The sequence below is a fragment of the Myotis nattereri genome (genome assembly GCF_964212035.1).
Source record: "Myotis nattereri genome assembly, chromosome: 4".
Taxonomy (NCBI): Eukaryota; Metazoa; Chordata; class Mammalia; order Chiroptera; family Vespertilionidae; genus Myotis; species Myotis nattereri.
Genome location: NC_138079.1, coordinates 100,216,921 through 100,238,808, shown reverse-complemented (window position 1 = coordinate 100,238,808; position 21,888 = coordinate 100,216,921). Strand labels below are relative to the sequence as shown.

At 41.7% G+C, this 21,888-nt stretch overlaps 1 protein-coding gene across 3 annotated transcripts in view; it reads left to right on the top strand.

Annotated features, from left to right (window-relative positions):
• Positions 1-21,888, top strand: part of CLUAP1 (clusterin associated protein 1) — a 44,397-nt gene extending 22,509 nt beyond the window's left edge. Inside the window, exons 8-13 of one of the 3 annotated variants that reach the window (XM_081088958.1) lie at positions 2,514-2,655; positions 4,866-4,938; positions 13,163-13,270; positions 15,456-15,589; positions 15,744-15,800; positions 20,866-21,125. In XM_081088958.1, coding sequence (XP_080945084.1) covers positions 2,514-2,655; positions 4,866-4,938; positions 13,163-13,270; positions 15,456-15,589; positions 15,744-15,800; positions 20,866-21,009 — 658 coding nt within the window. In that variant the 3' untranslated portion in view covers positions 21,010-21,125. Of the gene's footprint in view, positions 1-2,513; positions 2,656-4,865; positions 4,939-13,162; positions 13,271-15,455; positions 15,590-15,743; positions 15,801-20,865 lie in introns of all 3 variants that reach the window. The other 2 variants (XM_081088960.1, XM_081088959.1) reach the window with 2 other exon arrangements.

Sequence of the window (21,888 nt, the reverse complement as noted above, 5' to 3'; positions counted from 1 at the left end):
TTTCTTCTGACTTTCCCTCACTGAAAGTATGTTTTCCAGGGAATATAGATAGATGATAGTGGTGCAAAACACCTTCTAAGTCATTGGAGCCTTTCAAGCATGTTCTTCATATTTTTTGGAATCTCTCTCTCTCATTTCCTTCCCTCCTCCCTCTCATTTTGTACCCTCCTTCCCTTGCTGTTATTTTTGTTGTTGTTCCTTCCCCCATGTCACTACTCTTTCTCCCTTTCAGTGTCCTTTTGTTTTTCTTGCTTTACTCCTTCCCCTGTTGAGCAGCACCTGCTCTAAATGTGTCTTGCTCTTTTGAGATACTGGTGACTACAGTCTAGCTACTGCCCTAGATCTGTGGGGAGGCAGCACCTGGGGACAGCAGCCAGTTATTCAGGGAACATCAAAGGCTTCCTCCCAGCCCAGGGACCTCGCCTGTTCTGCCTCTAGAATCAGGGCCACCAGGTAGACTTGTCTCATTAAAAAGTTCTGCCTTTCAAGCGTTAATTCATTTTTGTTAAGCCTTAAATCCTTTTAATAGAAAGGTGTCTGTTTTGCTTTAGTACAAAAGGTTATAAAATTGTTTTTTAGTTTATCTGTTTATATTTTTAAAAAGAACAGATTTTCCCTTTAATAAGAAAAACGTAATTTAGCAAACCAGTTGAAATAGCTTTTTATGTTATGGTTTTAGTTTGCAATTTTATATTGTTTAAAAACTTTAATTTATAGCCACCTACATTTCCCTTTTTAGGTTAAATTTTGGCACAGCAAAGTATTATGCCCAACCTAGATAATGCATATATTTAATTTATTAATTTTGACATATGTGTATGGTATATGCTAATTTTTACACTGTTTATTGAAATCTATGGCATATCAAGTGAGAAAAAAGACTGCAGAGCTTCATTTAAGACAGCAGTTTTTAACTTCATCTCATCGCACAAGTAAACTACTGAAATTCTGTGGCACACCAAAAATATATTTTTTGCCAATCTGACAAAAAATAGGTATAATTTTGATTCATTCATACCAGATAGCTCTTATTGTGTTGGCTGTTGTCAATTTTCTTTTATTTGACAATCTAAGGGAAAAGAGGTCAGTGCCTCTGATTAAATAGTCAAGTATTGAATGTTTTAAAAATTCTTGTGGCACAACAGTGTTGAAATCGCTGATTTAAGGTAATAAACTTAATGTTTATTAAAAAATGTGTCAACATAAGAATTGTTGTGAGTTTATTTGAGCCAAAGTGTCCACAAATGCCAGGAAGTAGAATCTCAACAGATTGAGATAATGCTCCAGAGAAAGGCAGTTTTGCACCTTGTTTTATGCATTACAATCAAAAGAGGAGACGTATGTGGGTGACATGAAGTCCATTGGTGATAGATTAGGGAGGCAAGAGAAAGGCAAAGTGGGAAAACCTCTGGGATTGGATAGAAAGTAAAACGATAGACACTCACTTCTTTTACTTAGGTGGGTGCAGGATAGTTAACAGTCAACAATTAATTCAACAATGAGGGGATTTATGGTCTCCGCAGCGTGTACCTGTGCTTTGAAGGGTCTGGAAAAAGGAAAATTACTTTGACATTCCAACAATATGTTATCATAGATGCAAAAAGACAGTAGACCGGCTCAGTTAAGGTAAAGATTAACCTTTGTCAGGGAAGATACTGGCCACCATTAATTGCTTTTAGTTGAAATATTTTAATTTCAGACCCTGCTTTGTGGTTACTTTAGGAGTTTGCAAGGCTGCCACACAGGCCTTCCCTGAACTAATTAGGTTAGCATGTGGCCCTTTTTCATCCATCAGTGCATTCCTATATGTATCTACTAGAGGGCTGGTGCACAAATTCATGCATGGGTAGGGTCCCTTGGCCTGGCGGGCAATTGAGGCCCATCAGGGGGGCCGGCCAGCAGGGGGGAGGGACCGTGGGAGTTTGGCTGGCCGGTCCCCTAATTGGGTCCAATGGAGGGGCTGGATGAGGGGGAGGGACCTTGGGAAGTTGGCCAGCTGGTGGGGATGGGGGCGGGGCCGCAGGAGATTGGTTGTGGGAGCGCACTCACCATCAGGGGGCAGCTCCTGCATTGAGCGTCTGCTCCTTGGTGGTCAGTATGTGTCAAAACAACTGGTTAACTGGTCGTTCTGGTTGTTTGGTTGTAAGGGTCATTTAGGCTTTTATATATATAGATGTATAGAAAAGTCTGGAAGAATGTATATGAAATATTAAGTGCTTATACCTAGTGATGGGATTATGAGTAATTTTTATTTTATTTATACTTCCAGCATTATTTCAAGTTTTTATAAAAATCACATCTTTTTTTGATGAAAAAAGTATGTACATTTTTGGGGGGAGGGAAGAGAAAAGGGGAAATTAGCTTCAAGCTGTTGTAGAGCTGTGAAGCATTTCATCCAGTTAATTCAAGGCTTTTTAAAGAAAGCCATGACAGAATATGAAACTCTGAATACCAATTTCAAATTACTGTATATCGATTAATCTTTCACTTTTTATTTCATTTGATTATTTTAGGCCAGCCTTTATGGATGAATATGAGAAGATTGAGGAAGAATTGCAAAAGCAGTATGACATTTATCTGGAGAAATTTCGAAATCTAGCTTATCTGGAACAGCAACTCGAGGATCATCATAGGATGGAGCAAGAGAGGTTTGAGGTAAGTGCTTAGCCCATTCTTCTGCACAGACCATTCTTTCTGGTGTGTTACTTTGTACTTGTTGACAAATCAGTTTGTAAATATCATTGTGAAAAAAATGCCAGTGAATGTTTGATATTAGTTTATTAAGCTAATCTTTGATATTATTTTATCATCAGGGTTTGGTCAATTAGGACTGCAGACAGGGCTAGCATGTGACCTGTGCAGTCACATAAGACAGCTCAGAAGAGCCTGTGCTTGCTTTAATGCTCTGCTGTTGCCATCTTGAATAAATTTAACAGCATTCTTTTTTTTTTTTTTAGTTGATTTCAAAGAGGAAGGGAGAAGGAGAAAGAAATAGAAACGTCAGTGATGAGAGAGAATTATTGATTGGCTGCCTACTGCGTGCCCCCTGTTGGGGATCGCGATTGCAACCCGGGCATGGGCCCTGACCGGGAATCAAACCGTGACCTCCTCTTTCATAGGTTGACGCTCAACTATTGAGCTGCACTGGCCAGGCTCCTTAATAATTTTTAAGTACATTTTACTTTGTACTGAGTTCCACAAATTATGTAACTTCTCTTACTTAAAGGTTTTCAAGCCCTGGTTAATTGAATCACCCGAACTAGCTTATCAAAGACTGCTTTATACAGAGAAATCACGGTGGGTTATTCTATGTCAGGAGCCTTTCATCCCAGTATTTAAGGCCATTTAGGAAGGAGTATTGCAAATCCTCCTTCAGCATGTATTAATAAATACGGAATTCAGAGCAAAGGAAGTTGGACCAAGTTGCTCTCCCTTTTTGAATATCCTTAGGGATATTTCTGTTTAACACAAGAATAGTCATTTAGAATCTATGTTCATGGTAAAACTAGTCTACAATCTCCCTTTCTTACATTGTCCCTGACAGCTTTTGGTATAAAGGTTATGCTAATCTTCTTATAAACCTGGGTGTTTGAATTAGTTGGAACTATTTTGCTCTCCAGGAGGGCTGGCTGGGAGTAACTACCACATTCACATGGACATGTTTATCTTGACAAGGACCCTATTGCTGACATTACTGTATGGCAGAGGCAGGCAGTGGAGAGAGCCTGGAGTCCAGGATATTTTAAACATAGATGCCTGGGAAAGAAAAATAAAGGCCATGAAAATAAACTGACTATTTTGTACTATCTCCTGGGGCCACCCCTGGGTTCAGAGAGTGTATTGAAGAACATGCTTCAGGCTGCATGTTCTTCTTTCAACAAGTACTTACCCTTTTTTTCTCCTATGGTCACATCTACTCTCTGTCCTTTTAATACCCGGCCCCTCAAAATATCTTATGCATGAAATGCAGTGCTTTTTAAAAAAACGTTTATAGCATCAACAAAATTTTAAAGGCTAATTTCCTCTCCCATTATTGTTTTGACAATAATCAGGGCCACATTTGTGACCTAACTGAAATACTAGCTTGCTTTTAATCCTCTAGGAATTAAAACCAGTATTTTATTTCTTTTCCCATCCTGATCAGTCCCACCATTTAGTGTCTTTCAGGGCTTGAATTGTGCAGGACAGAAAAACAATAAAATTATGCTTTACTCTTCCTAGAGTAAGAGGCCTGTAGTGCCCATATATCTATGCAGGCGCACATGATGGGTATTTTATTGTGTCATTCAGTTTTCTTCAGAGTTATTGAGGTGTAGTGGGAGGAGCACTGGTTTGGAGGCCAGTCAGGCCCATTTTAGGTCCATTGTGACCTGTCCGGGAGCCTCCCTTTCCATAGGGCTGCTGGGTGATTATAGAGAGAAAGGGTATCAGGTCTCCCAACTGTAGTAGTATCTCAGGCAGTGTTCGTTCTCTTCCCCTTCTTTTTTATTTTGTTTTTTATTTTGTTAATCCTTATCCGAGGATATTTTTCCATTGATTTTTAGAGAGGCAGAGAAAGAAAAACATCGATGTGAAAGACACACATCAATTTGTTGCCTCCCACATGCAACCTGACCAGGGCCATGGATCAAGCCTGCAACCTAGGTTACATGCTCTGCCCTTGACCAGAATCGAATTCAGGACCCCTCAGTCTGCAAGCCCATGCTCTATCCACTGAGCCAAACTGGCTAGGGCTCTTCCCCTTCTTTTGGTTTAGATTTTTTTCTGGTTCTGTATCACAAACTTAGCAGTATTTACTCGAATGATAAAAAATAAAATGTCCAAAAAAGTCATCTCTTCTGTATCTTGTTTTTTCTGTTCCATAGGAAGCCGAAAATACTCTCCGTCTGATGCAGAACAAGCTGAAGGAAGAAGAAAAGCGACTACTCAAGAGTGGAAGTAAGTCTATACTTTTTTTTTTTTTATTCTGGAGTAGCCTTTTTAGCATTGAAAAATTTATATGTATATTTTATTTCTTTTCAAAAGGCAATTTTCTCACAACTTTTATATCTGGTACCATTTTATTTCAGTCAAGAGCTCAAGAAACTGGTTTAAATTACATAACATTTAAAGCACATTTGGTTTTTTATGCCAACTAAAATAGTGTTTTCCTCTTTCTAAACGATAGTTGAAATATATATAATATATAATTATAAAAGAAAAATTTGTCGTGGAGGTCTGTAGAGTTCCTTATTTTAGGGCAGATTGTTGGAAAACAAGCAACATAATGAAGTGTAAGTGAATAGATCACTTGCTTAACCCCCCATCCCACACACCCATCGTTAGCAGAGCTATCATCTATAGAGAAATGGGAGTTACCTCTATAGAAGATCTAGATTCTGGGAAGGAATGTCCTCCATGGCTGGTTAGCATAGTTCACCCATGAACTAACTTCACCAAGGTGTCAGGTCAGCCTCAGGAGCTATAGCAGCACATGATCTTCCTGCTGAATTGGTGGCTTTGTCTCATAGTGTTACTTCTTGCCCTTTTTTCATGATGATATATTTTATTCTCCCATGCTTGAAGATAGTATACCTGGGACATCAGGCATGCTCCTTCTGTCTTTCTTGTCTCTCTCTTATTTTGCACTTGGTCTGTGCCTCTCCAGAATCTCAGGGAATTCTGGAAGGAGAATAGGAACTGCTGGGAAATCCTCTTGGGTAAGGTTAGGAAATTCCAAGGGCCTCTCTAGCCAAAGCAGCCCCTTGCCTTTATGGTTCCAGGTCAGCCAGGAGAGCCCGAAGCTGCCCTAAGTGATAAGACTGCATGGAATTTATCCCCACCTGGGAGGCCTGGCACAGGTAAGAGCTCTGGTTGGTTGGCTGTATCCTGCTCTGCCCCAGGCCAGCACATTAAGACCTTTCTCACTTACCTTGGTTTGTTCTTCTGAACTCAGATTTTCATTTTGTGACCCATAGGTTTGGGATCTCTTGAAGGCAAAGATTCTTAGAAGCATGTGTGATTTAATAATTTCAGAAAAATTTCCAATTTAAACCAGCTTAATGAAGGATAGCACTTAATTAGCTTGGAGTGGACAAAGAAGTTAGGAAAATATTTATGAAGGACCATTCTCATTTCTACTCACCCTAAGGTTCTTTGCTTTCTTTGCATATGTGGGAACATTGCCCAGAATATTGGGATCAGAGAAGAAATATATAAAGGCAGACTCTATGAATTTTTCTCCATCTGTGAAAGATTCCTCCAAATAGAAAAATACAATAGTACATAGACATGAAACAAGAGCAAGAATTAGTAAAACCTAAGAGCTGCAAGAGATCATCTTGTTCAGGCCACTCTTCAGGGAGCTGATTCAACCTAGCAAAGCATTATTAAGTATCTGGGTGCTAAGGATTCATGAGTGGATAAAAGATAGGGATCCTTGCCCTAACTGATCTCACATGTTAGCAGTATACTAGCAGTGTGCTAACATACTAGGAGACACATAGTAAGCAAGCTGTATGGAGAAGGTGAAAAATGCCATGGGGGAAATGCAGAGTAGGGTACAAGGAATAGGGAAGGTGACAGAATTGCTGCTTTAAATAGGGAGTTAGGCCTCACTGAGGGGATGCTATTTCAGTAAAGACTAAATCAGTAGAGCACATGGAAGCTCTCTAGAAAAGACCCTTTTGGGTTCATTTCTTCGTCTTGATTGGCCATTGGAGATTGATTCAACCTCAAGCCCCTCTCCTTTCCCCAGAAATCAGGACTCAAAAGTTCCAGTTCTCTAATCACATGGTTGGCTCCTACTAGCAACCAGGTCCCACCATTGGGTGAGATCCAAAAGTCACCTCATTTACTTAACAAGAGACACCATTGTTACTCTCATCATTTAAGAAAGTCCTTGGGATTTGGGAGCTCTGTGCCAGGAACGGGGAGGAAGGCCAAATCTATATTTCTTATTATAAATCACAATATCACAGTATTCTAGCTGTGGTTCCATTTTTATGGTATAGTGGAAAGTAGATGTTTATACATTTAACACATACATGGTGAGGCAAAAGTAGGTTTACAGCTGTTCCTATGGGGAAAAAGGAAAATAATACAATAATTAGTAAATAATAATACCAAAGTAACCTCTGTGTTTTGAGTACTCACAACAGTAAACCTTCTTTTGCCCTGCCCTGTATTTACTGCATGCCTACTGTGTGTCAGGCGTTGTGCCAACCCACAGTGATTGGTGAGGCTCTCAGGGAGCTCCAAGTGTAGAACTGTACTATCCACTACTTAGCCATGGGGTCCTGAGCACTTGAAACGTGGCTGGTCCAAACTGAGGGCTGCTGTTCGTGGAGAATATATAACCAGACAACCAGTGGGTCTGCGCTGCCTGTCACTGCTTGAGCCAATTAAGCAGAGACAGAGTTGAATCATGTATGAGTGTTTATTCCATTCATGCTGGAAGTATGGGAAAGCAGCAAGTCATCCACAAAAATCTGCTCTGCAACCCCCCATAAGCCAGCTGCTTATATTGAACTAGAGGCCCGGTGCACAAAAATTTGTGCACTGGGAGGGGAAGTCCCTCAGCCCGGCCTGCACCCATTCACAGTCCAGGACCTCTTGGGGGATGTCCACCTGTCGAATTAGGCCCACTCCCCGGGGGATCAGGCCCAAGCTTGCAGTCATACATCCTTATGGCAGCCAAGGAACCCTCGGGGGATGTCCAACTAAAGGCTTAGGCCCCCAAGGGATCAGGTCTAAACCGTTAGTTGGACATTCTTAGTGCTGCCACGACGTAGGAGAGGCTCCTGCCACCACCACTGTGCTGGCCAGCCATGAGCCAGCTTCTAGCTGAGTGGCACTCCCCATATGGAAGTGCACTGACCACCAAGGGGCAGCTCCTTCATTGAGCGTCTGCCCCCTGGTGGCCAGTGCACATCATAGCAACCGGTCATTCTGCCATTCAGTCAATGTGCATATTAGCCTTTTATTATTATTATATAGGATGTCCCTATTTCCCCCCTTTTGCCCCCTCTACCTAGCTCTTTCCCCCCACTTCTCTCTGGCCATCACCATACTGTTGTCTGTGTCCATGGGTTGTGCATATATTTTCTTGGCTAATCCCTTCTTTAAATTCACTTCTTTAAATTTTTATTTTCAGATAAGTTCTTATAACTGCACTATTATATATTTTCTATTATATCATTTAGAATTAATATATTTTTTAATTGAACCCTTGTAAATTTTAGCACAATTTAATAAATTATGCTAGAAGCAATTAGGAGATTTTTCATGTAATGCAGATACATTTCAATTAATATTTTATTAATTTTTAATTTTTTAATATTTTAATTTGAAATAATCTTATACATGTAAAAAAAACTATAAAATACTACAGCATATTATATGCACCCTTCACCCAATTTCTTAGGTGTTAATAATTTAAACATAACCATTATACAACTAACAAAATTTGGAATATATTTTTCTTATAATCTCTTTGTTACTTAATCCATTTACTTTGTTTTTGTTAATCTTCACCCAACGATATTTTTCCATTGAATTTTAGAGAGAGTGAAGGGAAAGGGAGAGGCACATTGATTGGTTGCCTCCTGCACATGTTTTGATAGGGACTGGGGATCAAGCCAGCAGCTGAGGTACATGCCCTTGACTGGAATCGAACTTGGGACCCTTCAGTCCACGGGCTAATGCTTTATCCACTGAGCAAAACAGGCTGCAGCTTAATTCATTTACTTTTAATCTATTTGTGTCTTTATATTTAAAGTGGGTTTTGTTTTTGATTCACCCTCATAATCTGTCTTTTAATTGGTGCATTTATGCCACTGACTTTCAGAGTGCTTACTGATAGAGTTACTACGATATCAGGCGGCTTCTGGGGCTTCAGCCCTGGATGGCGGCGCGCTGGCAGCTCGCGCTGTCCCGCCCTGCTTGCAGTATGCAAATTAGATGCCATCTTTGTTGTCGGTTCATCTCCATATTGCACTGATTAGCCAATGGGAGGCGTAGAGAAGTACAGTCAATTACCATGTTTGTCTATTATTAGATAGGCTAGGACAAAGATTACATGGGGAAGTAGGCAATATGGACTGGGGCGGAACTCCACTGTTTGGGCAACAAGGATGTTAATCTTTCCACTATAATAGGCAGTACTTATTTTTTTTTTTTTATAATACCTTTCTTTTTTTTTTAAATTAAATCTTTATTGTTCAGATTATTACATTTGTTCCTCTTTTTTCCCCCCATAACTCCCCTCCTCCCAGTTCCCGCCCTACCCTCTGCCCTCACTTCCCACCCACTGTCTTCATCCATAGGTGCACGATTTTTGTCCAGTCTCTTCCCGCATCTCCCACACCCCTTTCTCCCCCAAGAATAGTCAGTCCATTCCCTTTCTATGTCCCTGATTCTATTATGATCACCAGATTATTTATTCACTTGATTCTTAGATTCACTTGTTGATAGATGCATGTTTGTTGTTCATAATTTGTATCTTTACCTTTTTCTTCTTCTTCTTCCTCTTCTTAAAGGATACCTTTCAGCATTTCATATAATACTGGTTTGGTGGTGATGAACTCCTTTAGCTTTTCCTTATCTGTGAAGCTCTTTATCTGACCTTCAGTTCTGAATGATAGCTTTGCTGGATAAAGTAATCTTGGTTGTAGGTTCTTGGCATTCATCACTTTCAATATTTCTTGCCACTCCCTTCTGGCCTGCAAAGTTTCTGTTGAGAAATCAGCTGACAGTCGTATGGGTATTCCCTTGTAGGTAACTGAGTTTCTTTCTCTTGCTGCTTTTAAGATTCTCTCTTTGTCTTTTGCTCTTGGCATTTTAATTATGATGTGTCTTGCTGTGGTCCTCTTTGGATTCCTTTTGTTTGGGGTTCTCTGCGCTTCTTGGACCTGTAAGTCTATTTCTTTCACTAGGTGGGGGAAGTTTTCTGTCATTATTTCTTCAAATAGGTTTTCAATATCTTGGTCTCTCTCATCTTCTGGCACCCCTATAATTCTGATGTTGGTACGCTTGAAGCTGTCCCAGAGGCTCCTTACACTATCTTCGTATTTTCGGATTCTTTTTTCATTTTGCTTTTCCGGTTGGGTGTTTTTTGCTTCTTCGCATTTCAAATCTTTGCCTTGATTCTTGCGCTCCTCTGGTCTGCTGTTGAGAGTCTGTATAGTATTTGTTATTTCAGTCCGTGTATGCTTAGTTTCTAGTTGATTCTTTATCATAACATCGAGGGTCTCATTAGATTTCTTGAGGATCTCACTACATTTATCGGCGGCTTCTAGACAGTTCTTAAGAGACCGTAAAAGTGTGGTTCTGAACTCAATATCCTCCATTGACAGTTTTGTCCTGTTTCTTTGTCTCCGCATTTTTTATGCTTTCTTGGTGCACCCCCTAGTGGTCTTTGTGCGCAGTCTTGTTATAGTTAAGCCTTGATTGTTGTCGGCAATACCGGGGGTGATTTGACCTCCAGGCTAACTGGCTATGAGAGTCCGCTGTGTCTGCAGTGGGAGAGCTTCTCAATAGGCAGTACTTAAATGAGAATGAACTGCATTCCAAGGTTGACTCCCAGGTTCAAGGTTGACTGCCAGGTCTAAGGTTGACTCCCAGATCCCTGGGGCCTACAATTCCCAGCCAGGTTATAAGGTCCTTTCTTTAATCAGAACAAGGCAATTGCAGTTAACAGAGCATGATTAATATTTCTTATAACTATAACTAATCCCCAGTATTCTATTTTTGCCCCTAACAAATATATACCAGATTTTGAGAGAAAAGTAAAATTATTCATTAATAATTTTTTACATTGGTTACTTGTTGAAATGAGATTTTAGGTATATTGGGTTAAATAAAACATTAAAAGTAGCTTACCAGTTTCTTTTTACTTTAATATAATCATTAGAAATTTTAAAATTATACCTGTGGCTGGCATGATATTTCTGTTGGAGTGCTAATCTAAAAGGAGAAACTTAAAAACTGCCTATAGTTTAAATGGGTATGAAGTAGTATCTCATTGTGGTTTTCATTTTAATTTCTTTGATGGCTAATGAAATGGAGCATCTTTTCATATGCTTATTGCTGTTTTTATATCTTCTTTGGAGAGATATCTGTTCAGGTCCTTTGCACATTTTTAATTGGCTTATTTATCATTTTATTATTGAGTTGTAAGAGTTTTTTATATATTCTGGGTACTAGAATATATGAAGTATTTTATAAATGATTTAAGTGATTTGTGATTTGCAAATAATTTCTCATTCTTTTTTTTTTTTAATCTATTTTATTGATTTTTTTACAGAGAGGAAGGGAGAGAGATAGTTAGAAACATCGATGAGAGAGAAACATCGATCAGCTGCCTCCTGCACATCTCCTACTGGGGATGTGCCCGCAACCCAGGTACATGCCCTTGACCGGAATCGAACCTAGGACCCTTCAGTCCGCAGGCCAATGCTCCATCCACTGAGCCAAACCGGTTTCGGCTGTACAAAGTTTTAATGAAATCCAGTTTGTCTGTTTCTTCTTTGTTGCTTGTGGTTTTAGTGTCATATCTAAGTAGAAACCCCTGCTTATTTCAAGGTCACCAAGATTGACGCCTGAGTTTTCTTCTAGGAGTTTTATAGTTCTAACTCTTACATTTAGGTCTCTGATCCATTTTTTATTAATTTTTGTAAATGATGTGAGACAAGGACCCAACTTCATTCTTTTGCATGTGGCTAGCGGCTAGCCAGTTGTCCCAGCACCATCTGTTGGAAAGACTATCTTTTCCCTGTTGAATTATATCAGCACTATTGTCTGCTGTACTTAATTTTAACATATCACTGACAACTCGGTGATTTCAGTGTCAGCATGTGTTAGTTTTAGTTTACCTCCTTAGTCCTCAGTGAAATGTTTTGAGTTGTCAGAAGAAATCATGTTGAGCTTGAAATATCTATATTAATGTTGTTTTAAAATTCATGATATCATTTGGTTTATGTTGCATTGGGTACCGATTTAATTTCATAATTTTCCTGGATGAAATAAAAAGTGAACTATACTGAACAGTGATTTCATTTTATAATCATTACTTTGTGGTAATATTTAATCATATTCTGGTAAGGGCTTTTGGAAGATGGTAGTTTTCAGGTCGATTGTATTGAAGTCTTGCAGGATGCTGTTATTGACACTCTCTGGCTCCCAGGTTTGCTCCTCTGTGCTGCAGAGCACCGCTCTTCTCTCCATGGCTAAAGAAAGCAGAAAACGTTCACTCTGTGCTCAGCTAGACATAGCCTCCATTTAATTTCCCTCTTAGATCAGGGTCTAAGCAAAGCTTTTTTGTAGACAAACACTTCCTATACTTCCAAACTGACTTATGAGTCAGTGATCAGAGTAGTAGCTGCACACTCCTCCAGTGCCATTCTTAAAACCTGTGTCTGCCCCTGGGTACAGAGTAGTCAGGTGCTGGGCAGTAAAAGCTTTTTCTCCCCACTGTGGAAACTCTCATTCTGTCGGTTTCCATAAGGAAATGTTCAATGTGCACCAAACTCCAAGAGAGTATTTAAGAAATTAATGTAAAAGGCCATATTGTTGAGAATGACCTTTCTTTATATATCTTTATAATGGAATTTTCCAGAGTGAAGAATGTCATGAGCACGTTTTCATTGTCAGGCAGTAGGTCACCATCTTTCTCAGGCCAGCCCTACTCAGGCCATTCCTGTCCTGGTCTCCTTCTTGCCTCCGGTCTTGTTTTGGTGCAGTCACTGACCTTTTCAGTGGGGTATTCTTCATCTTTGTTATCCTCAGGGACCTTGAGTTTTGGTGACACAACCTAAGACTGAACAAAGAATGTGTTTTTTTTTCCTTCCAACTAACCAAGAACTCCTAGCTATCTTGACAGCTGCCTAGTCAATTGTTTAATTTCACATACTGGAATAGTGTTTCTAGCTAATGTATCAGACCCACATTTTTCTAGCTTTGGAAAATTTAAAAAAATTGAAACAAACTGCCTATTGTTTGTATTAACTCTTCACTAAGTATCTACTAGCAAATCCTGAAGTTCTCATAAAATCTAACGCATCAAAAGAGAGGCTGAGAAGTGCATATGACTTGCCAAGAGCCTTACTGGACAGAGGCTGGTTTAGAAGTAATGATGGATCCACCGCTTCCCCCCTCCCCTTTTTTCTTACTGTGTTCCTGCCAGGTAATGATGACTCGGACATCGACATCCAGGAGGATGATGAATCTGACAGTGAACTGGAAGAGAGACGGCTGTCCAAGCCACGGACAGCCATGGAGGTGCTCATGCAAGGTACCAGGGCTTCTTTCCCTTGCCCTCCTCCCTGTGCTGGTCATAGAACACCACGGCCAGCACTGGGTCAGGACTGCTTGGTGGTAAGGCCCATAAGCACACTGTGAGTGGCCCTGCTTTAGGTTTTTTCCGCCCTGTTGTTTATTTGGCTCTTAAACTGCTCAGTGGTCATCTTTATCACTAATGCTCTTATCTGGAGTCCTAAGAATGGCCAATTCTTACTTGTGGCTGGTGTTTCTCACAGAGTTTACAGGAACACACTGCCTCTGCCACTGAGCTATATTCTGCCCCTTTTGGGTCCAAACGTTCTCAGTGCAGTTGATACCTTATTGTCAGATAATGGACAAAGAAGGGACTTACAGAAACATCTCTGCCGTTTAAAAATGTTCTTCTAATTTGTACTTTCTCACTGTAACAGATTCAAGCAATAAAATGTGTGGAGCAAATCTGGGTGAGAGGTCTTCCTCATGTTTCACTCCCCACCTTAGGCCAGGGTGTGTCCTTCCAAATTGCCTTCACACACACACAATGAAACATGGACACAAAGGTCATCTGAAAGGTTTTTTAACTGGAGTGAGACCAGACTATGTGTATGGTTCTGCAATATGCTTTAAAAAATTTAAATATATTGAACTCTTCTCATGTCAGTAAAATATAGATCTCCTTCTTTCTTTTTGATAGCTGCATATTAGTCCATAGTATGACTGTACCTGTAATTTACTTGGGCATTCCCATGTTGATAGATACTTAAGTATCTATCAATACTTAAGATACTCTTTTCCCTATAGATTTTTCCGCACATCTGCAAGTGTTTCTTTAGGCTATGCCATTTAAAGTGGAATTCTAAGGTCAAAAGTTATGTAAATTAAATTCTGATAGATACTACTAAATTGCCCTATATTTGCCTTTAAAAACATTTCTTATCTACCACTTATTAATTTTTGGAGCACAATTGCATTTTTATATACATAATAAATTTAAATGGTAAATGATCTTCCATTTGTCATTTCATATTAACTTTTGTTGTTAACTGTTTTCTCTTATTTTAGGTCCACCTATCTTTACTTATTACATTTTGCTTTGTTCATAGGATAGTCAGGTGCTCTGATTTTTTTTTATCTTTAATTTTTTGACAGCTTCATGACATCAATAGAGGTTAGAGGTTATGACTCCTATTTTACTATATGGGAGCCAGGGCTCTAAAATGGTACGTGATTAGTTCAGCAGAACCTAGTAAAGGCACCGGTGCTCCTAAATTCTACTTCTGACAATTCACTGCAGAAGTGAAACAACACAAGATCTGCATTTTACCTGACCCAAGGAACAGTATCTATAACAGCTCCTGGTGGTCACTCCAGGCCTGCCCTGAGTGAACTCCCCTCTGAGCTGCCCTCACTGCCTTTCTCCGGAGGCGTGGACCTGCGGTCATGGGTGTTCGTTTCTCAGCCTTCAGGTATGAGAGCAGCTCTCTGTCTCCACACGGTGAAGGATGCCTCTGAGTCTGCATAATCACATCTAGACTTCCACAGGAGGAATGGAGAACCACTCAAATAATGATGATGTGTTCAAAGATGAACTTTTTTAAAAATATGTATTTTTATGATTTTAGAGAGGAAGGGAGAGGGAGAGAGTTAGAAACATCAATGATAAGAATCATTGATCAGCTGCCTCCCTAAATCACTTTAGGGAAAGTGATTTTCCCCTAAAACATTTACAGAATGCATCTTTATTTTTCTGATTTATGATTCATGCTTACATTTCACTGCCCTTTTCTTTGTTTTAATGTGGAAATGCAGAAAATCCGTTACCATTTGTCGGCAGTTCTGATTAGTTGGGATGCTACTTAAGTGTTTTAATTTAATTTAATTCTTCTTTTTCCCAATGTTCTAAAGCTGTGGTCGGCAAACCGCAGCTCGCGAGCCACACGCGGCTCTTTTGCCCCTTGAGTGTGGCTCTTCCACAAAGTACCACGTGCGGGCGCACACGTACAGTGCGATTGAAACTTCGTGGCCCATGCACAGAAGTCGGTATTTTGTGGAAGAGCCACACTCAAGGGGCCAAAGAGCCACATGTGGCTCGCGAGCTGCGGTTTGCCACTATTCTAAAGGAAGGCAAATCTTAAATGCTATTTTATGCCTTATTTTACAAGGTTTTTGCAATTTCTTCATGCTTTTATTCTCCCCAGGAAGACCTAGCAAACACATCGTGGGCACAATGCAAGGTGGAGACTCCGATGATGATGTGAGTCCCGACCAGCCCCCGTTAGCAGTTGTATTCTTTCTACGCTTGGGCTGGCCCCGTGACTGCATTAGCCAGGAAGTAAGCATGTTTGATCAGCTTAGCGTGAGGTGTGGTTTCTCAGCCCGCATCACTGGATTTGTGGCAGTTTGTTGATGGCTCATTTCTTTTCAAATGAACCTGCTTCCCCTACTTTTTTTCCCTCTCATGTTCTGTCTGCTCTCACTTTCCAAAGATGGAAGGAGCACCAGCTCTGTTAGGTAAATGCAAGACTTCCAGCTCCAAGAAGCAGGTTGGTTTTCTTTTTCACCCCATCCATCCGTGTGTGTGTGTGTGTGTGTGTGTGTGTGTGTGTGTGTGTCTGCTTGTTCAGAACCAGCAGAGAGCCTTCCCCAAGAATGATGCTTCTGTATCCTGGGCAAAAAGCCACTCAAAATGGATCCCACAGTGAATGGCGAAGTTACCTAGAGGTGCCTATTCTAAGAAGGAGGCGTAAGTGCTGAGCCAAGGACAAGAAAGGTTGTGGGTTTGGGAGTTATCTGGTGCTTGAACCATAACCTAGAAAGGAAGGGATGCTGCTGAGAGCCTGGGGTCGACCAACCCTCTCTTCAGCTCCTTTCTGGGGAGAGAACATGATAAGGAGGCTCTCCTGAGACCAGGGCCTCTGAGAGGCGGGGCAAGGAGCTGCAGCACCTTGATCATTATTAAGTGGATAACTGACTGGGAAATGAACCAGAATGGGGCCCTGCTGGGGCCCAGCTGTTGGCTCTTCCATTCTTCATTCTGGGCCTGCCTTCTTTGTTGCAGTCCCTGGCAAGACTCAATCCCAAGTGGTAAAGGGTGACTAGATTGACACCAATCACAGATCTCCCCATCAGGTTGAATATCACGTGTCTAGAATGTGGCACTAGTGGCTACACAGAGACAAAGCATGAGTCTTACGTTCTTTTTTCTTATTGATTGGCTGCCTCCCGCACGCGCCCCCCCCCCCCCTTACTGGGGATCGAGCCCACAACTCGGGCATGTGCCATTGACTGGAATTGAACCTGGGAGACCCTTCAGTTCACAGGCCGATGCTCTATCCACTGAACCAAATCAGTGAGGGCGCGTCTTATGTTCTTGTACAAAAGGTCCATTTATTTAATATCAGCCGTGTGTACTATCACAGAAATTCACAGGAGGGAGAGGTCACTCAGGTGTGCTGGGCAAGATGCACAGAAATAGAACCTTGAATACATAGAAGATCTTTAGAGAAGCAGAGAAACTACCTCAAAAATTTTAAGAAGGTAGGTGATGGATGGTTAAACAGCTTCTATCCATCCATCTTATTCATCCAAGACAGAACTAAGGAAAGTCTGGTGATACCCAGCGAGCACTGGCTGGCCTCTTGTGATTTGCTTGATCATTTATATAGCTTTCTACTTCAGAACAATTGCATTATTGTAGCTTAAATCTGCTCTGTGCCTGTTGTCACTTGTTTATTTCAGGGAGGATGTTTTCATGCACCATCCCCTAAGCATAGGAGTTGGTCCTTCACGTGTTCACTCAGTCACTGGACAGATATTTTTTGAGTGGCTGTTAGGTGCCTGGCACTATTATAGATAGTGCGGAATACAGTAATGAAGAGAAATAAGGTCTTTGCCTTTATGAAGCTTTCAGTCCAATAGTAGTGAAGCAGACCCATCAGGGCTCATAGTGGTTAAGAAGGAAAATAAAGTAGGTTTTGGAACAGAGTGATAGGAATGAGGAATGCCTTTTGATTGGTCATGAAAGATCTCTCTGATAAGGTGACATTTGGGCAGAGGCCTGAATGGAAGGAGGGACATGGTGCTGGGGAGGGGCATCCTGATCACAGGAAATATGGTTTCTGCATTCGAGGACCAGAGGCGATGGCGTGACTGGAATGGAATGAGCTGGGGGCAGGAGCAGCAGGGGCTGTGCAGAGCTTTGCAGGGTATGACGAAGACTTAGCATTTTCTCTGAGTACAGTGGGGAGGTGCTAGAGAATCCTGAGCCCAGGAGTGCCAAGAACTGACTCACATTTAAGAGAGCCCAGTGAAGAGGCGTTTGCAAGAGTCTAGTTCAGAGGTGAGGATGGTGGTGGCTTAGCCTTGGGTCGTAGCAGCAGAGGTGTTGAAAAGTAGTCAGGTTCTGAACATGTTTCTAAGGTAAGAACCATCAGGTTTTATTAATTGGACACGGGGTGTTAAAGAAAATGAAGGATGCCTTGGTTGTGGCAAAATTGGCCAAAAGCACAAAACTGAGGCAGACCTGAGGAAGGAGCTTGGCTAGCAGATTGAGAGTTTGGATTTTGGACGTTCTAAGTGTGAATTGCCTGCTAGATGTCCACGTGCTGATGCTGACTTGAAATTCAAGTCTGGAGTTCAAAGTCAGGTCTGGGCTAGAGATTGAATTGGGGAAAACATCCATATCTGGGTGGTCTTTAAGCACAAGGGTACATGTGATTGTTTGGAAGAGAGAGAAGGAGAAGAGAGGATCCTGCCCAAGGCCCTGAGCCAGCCCCACATTGTGGGGGTCAGGGAGATGTAGGGGTTTGGGCAAGCAAGACAAGACACAGGAATGAGGTGGGGTGAGAACCCAGAGAGAGGGGTGCCCTGGAAGACAGAATAGTGTATGCCAGGGAAGAAGGAGCCTGTAGGTCAAACAGGAGGACAGAGAATTACCCCCATGAACCCACCAAATATGTCAGTCTTAACAAGAGAAGTTTGGGGGATTGATGGGGTGAGTGCCTGACCAGAGTGTGCTTAAGAGGTAGTGAGAGCCCTAGCCGGTTTGGCTCAGTGGATAGAGTGTTGGCCTGTGGACCTGGGTTTGATTCTGGTCATGGGCACATGCCTGGGTTGCAGGTTTGGTCCCTAGTAGGGGGCTTGCAGTAGGCAGTCAATCAATGATTCTCTCTCATCATTAATGTTTCTTTCTCTCCCTCTTCCTTCCTCTCCAAAATCAATTTAAAAAAATATTTAAAAAATTTTTTTAAAAAGAGGTAGTGAGAGGGGAATAGGTGACAACAGTGAGTTCAAAACTCACTCAAGGAGTTTTGTTGTGAGGGGAACAGAGAAACAGGGCAGAGTAGCTGGAGGGGAAGGTAGGATTAAGTTTTGAGGTTTTTACTTTGTTTTTTTAAGAAGAAGGAAATTGCAGTGTATATGTATGCTGGTGGGAATGCTTTAGCTAGAGCGACCAACCATCCTAGTTTACCTGGGATGCAGGACTTGCAGTTTTAACCTGGCTGAGTTGGTTACCCTAGATCTAGATGGAGGAGGAGAGTGTTTCTTTTCTTTTCTTTTCTTTCCTTTCCTTTCCTTTTCCTTTTCCTTTCCCTTTTCCTTTCCCTTTTCCTTTCCTTTTCCCTTTCCCTTTCCCTTTCCCCTTTCCCCTTTCCCCTTTCCCCTTTCCCCTTTCCCCTTTCCCCTTTCCCCTTTCCCCTTTCCCCTTTCCCCTTTCCCCTTTCCCCTTTCCCCTTTCCCCTTTCCCCTTTCCCCTTTCCCCTTCCCTTCCCTTCCCTTTCCTTTTCCTTTCCTTTCCTTTCCTTTCCTTTCCTTTCCTTTCCTTTCCTTTCCTTTCCTTTCCTTTCCTTTCCTTTCCTTCTTTTCTTTTCTTTTCTTTTCTTTTCTTTTCTTTTCTTTTCTTTTCTTTTCTCTTCTCTTCTTTTCTTAAACGTTACCTGAGAATGGATGGAGATAAACACACACACACACACACTCTCTCTAGTGGCCGGTGCACAGAATTTGTGCATGGGTCAGGGGTGTGTGTCCCTCAGCCTGGACTGCACCCTCTTCAATCTGGGACCCCTTGGGGGATGTCTGACTGCCCCCATAGGGATCAGGCCTAAACTGGCAGTTGGACATCCCTCTCGCAATCCAGGACCGCTGGCTCCTAACCACTCACCTGGCTGCCTGCCTGATCGCCCCTAACCACTCTGCCTGCCGGCCTGTTCACCCCCAACTGCAACCCCTGCTGGCCTTCTTGCCCCCAACTGCCCCCCCTTTCCCGCCTTATTGCCCCCAACTGCCCTCCCTTGCTGGCCTGCTTGTCCCTAACCACCTCTGCCTTGGCCCCGCCACCATGGCTTTGTCTAGAAGGTCTCCTGGTCTAATTAGCATATTACCCTTTTATTAGTATAGATACTAGAGGCCTGGTGCACGAAATTTGTGCACTCGGGGAGGGTGTCCCTCACCCCGGCCTGCGCCCTCTCACAGTCTGGGAGCTCTCGGGGGATGTCTGACTGCCACAGAGGCGGGAGAGGCTCCCACCACCACTGTTGCGCTCATTAGCCGTGAGCCTGGCTTCTGGCTGAGCAGCGCTTCCCCTATGGGAGCGCACTGACCACCAGGAGGGAGCTGCTGCATTGAGCGTCTGCCCTGTGGTGGTAAGTGTGTGTCATAGCAATTGGTCGTTCTGCTGGTCAGTCAATTTGCATATTAGCCTTTTATTATATAGGATATATATTTTTTTCCCATTGATTTTCAGACAGGGTGGGAGGGAGGGAGAAAAGAGGAGAGGGGGAGAGAGAGAGAGAGAGAGAGAGAGAGAGAAACATTGATGTGAGAGAGACACATTGATCAGTTGCCTCCTGCTCTCCAGGTATTAAAACTGCAACTGAGGTACGTGACCTTGACTGGGATTCAAACCTATGACCCTTCAGTCCATGGGCTGAAGTTCTAACCACTGAGTCAAACCGGCCAGGGGAAGAGTGTTTCTTTTAAAAAAAAAATATTGATTTCAGAGAGGAGAGGAGGAGAGAAACATCAATTCCACACTGGGAATCAAGCCCACAACCTAGGCATGTGCTCTGATGGAATTGAACCATGACTACCTGGTTCATAGGTCAACACTCAACCACTGAGCCACACTGGCAGGGCGAGAGTGTTTCTTTTATTTTTCTCCATACACCCATTTCCTTTCTGGCTTTCCATCCCCAGTCTGTCAGAAGTCAAAACAAGCTTTTCTTCCCTCTCTCCGAGTCCCTACTCTCCATGCTACCCACTGGTGGGTCTCTGAGCCGCTAGGAGCAAAGCAGCATTCAGTGAGCCTTGGGCAGGTCTCATGTTCCCGAGTCATCAGTGGGAAAGCCAGTCCCTGTGGCACCTACGTTGGATTATTGCATATTGGTATTTGAAGGTTACTGATTAGAGGATACATTGATCTCTGTATTCCAGCCAGCAATATCTAGAAGTTGATCCATTTTTATGCCCCCACAACCTGACCACTTCTCTGCCAAGCTCCTCCTTCACATGGAGGTGTTGCTAGTTATTGAGCTACTAGTAAAAGGGTGAGGTAGGGTCTTGCTGACAAGATGTCAGGAACAAAGTGTATTTGCTGTCTTTTTCCTATAGGAAGACTCGGAGGACAGTGAAATTGACATGGAAGATGATGAAGATGACGACTTGGAAGACGAGAGCATTGCTCTCTCTCCAGCTAAATCTAGTCGAAGGGTCCGGAAACCTGAGCCCCTGGAAGAGAGTGACAATGACTTCTGACTTTCTTGCCAAGGGACCCATGCAGATTAAAACCCTCAGATTTGTAGGTAAATGGGAATTTAGAAGGTTAGAAAGGAAGCATATTTTGTTTACTAAGTCAGTTGGACTTATTGTTACTGAAGTATTACCTGTTTTTTGCTTTAGCCTCCTATGTGTTACTCCATGAAGCTTAAACAAAAACCAGAGCAAACTCCAAAGATGATTTTTTTCTTTTGCCTTATCTCCTAAAAGTGGGAAATATGTGTGTGCTTAGTGATTCACATCCACCGGACAAAAACTTGAGGAGAAATAAGTTTCTGTGTAAGTTTGATTATTGTTGTTGTCACATATGTCCTCTCAGAGTCAGTGGGACAAACCTGAGTCTGGCACTGCACACAAGGACTCATTTTAGGAGTTAGTGCCGGACTTTTAGCCACTTGTACAATTTAGAGGCTTTTAATTCTAGCTTTTATTTCATTTTATAGTCTTTTTTCCTGCATGTTCACAATACCAAGCTTTAAATGCATTTTACTAAAATTTTCTGAATGAAAGTTAGCTAAGTCAGATGAAAATCAACTTTCTTTGAAAATCAGGCATCAGAAGATCCTCCAGATTATAAATTCTCCATTTTTTTCTCAGAAGGCCAGCATTCCTTCTTAGGAAAGTTGACTTAAAAAATAAACCAGAATTGAAATAGGTAGAGTAACACTAGAATTTCCCTATTGTGAAAAGACAAGTGAAATATAGGTGGCATTTTTTGTTTTGTTTTTTGGGAAGCACAGAACAGTTTTTATTGTTTTTCAGTTATAAAGTCATAAGACTTCTGAAGTTACTTCTCTTAATAAATGTTTTTAATACCATATTTTTTATATTATTAAATAAATTTTACTTGAAAATGGA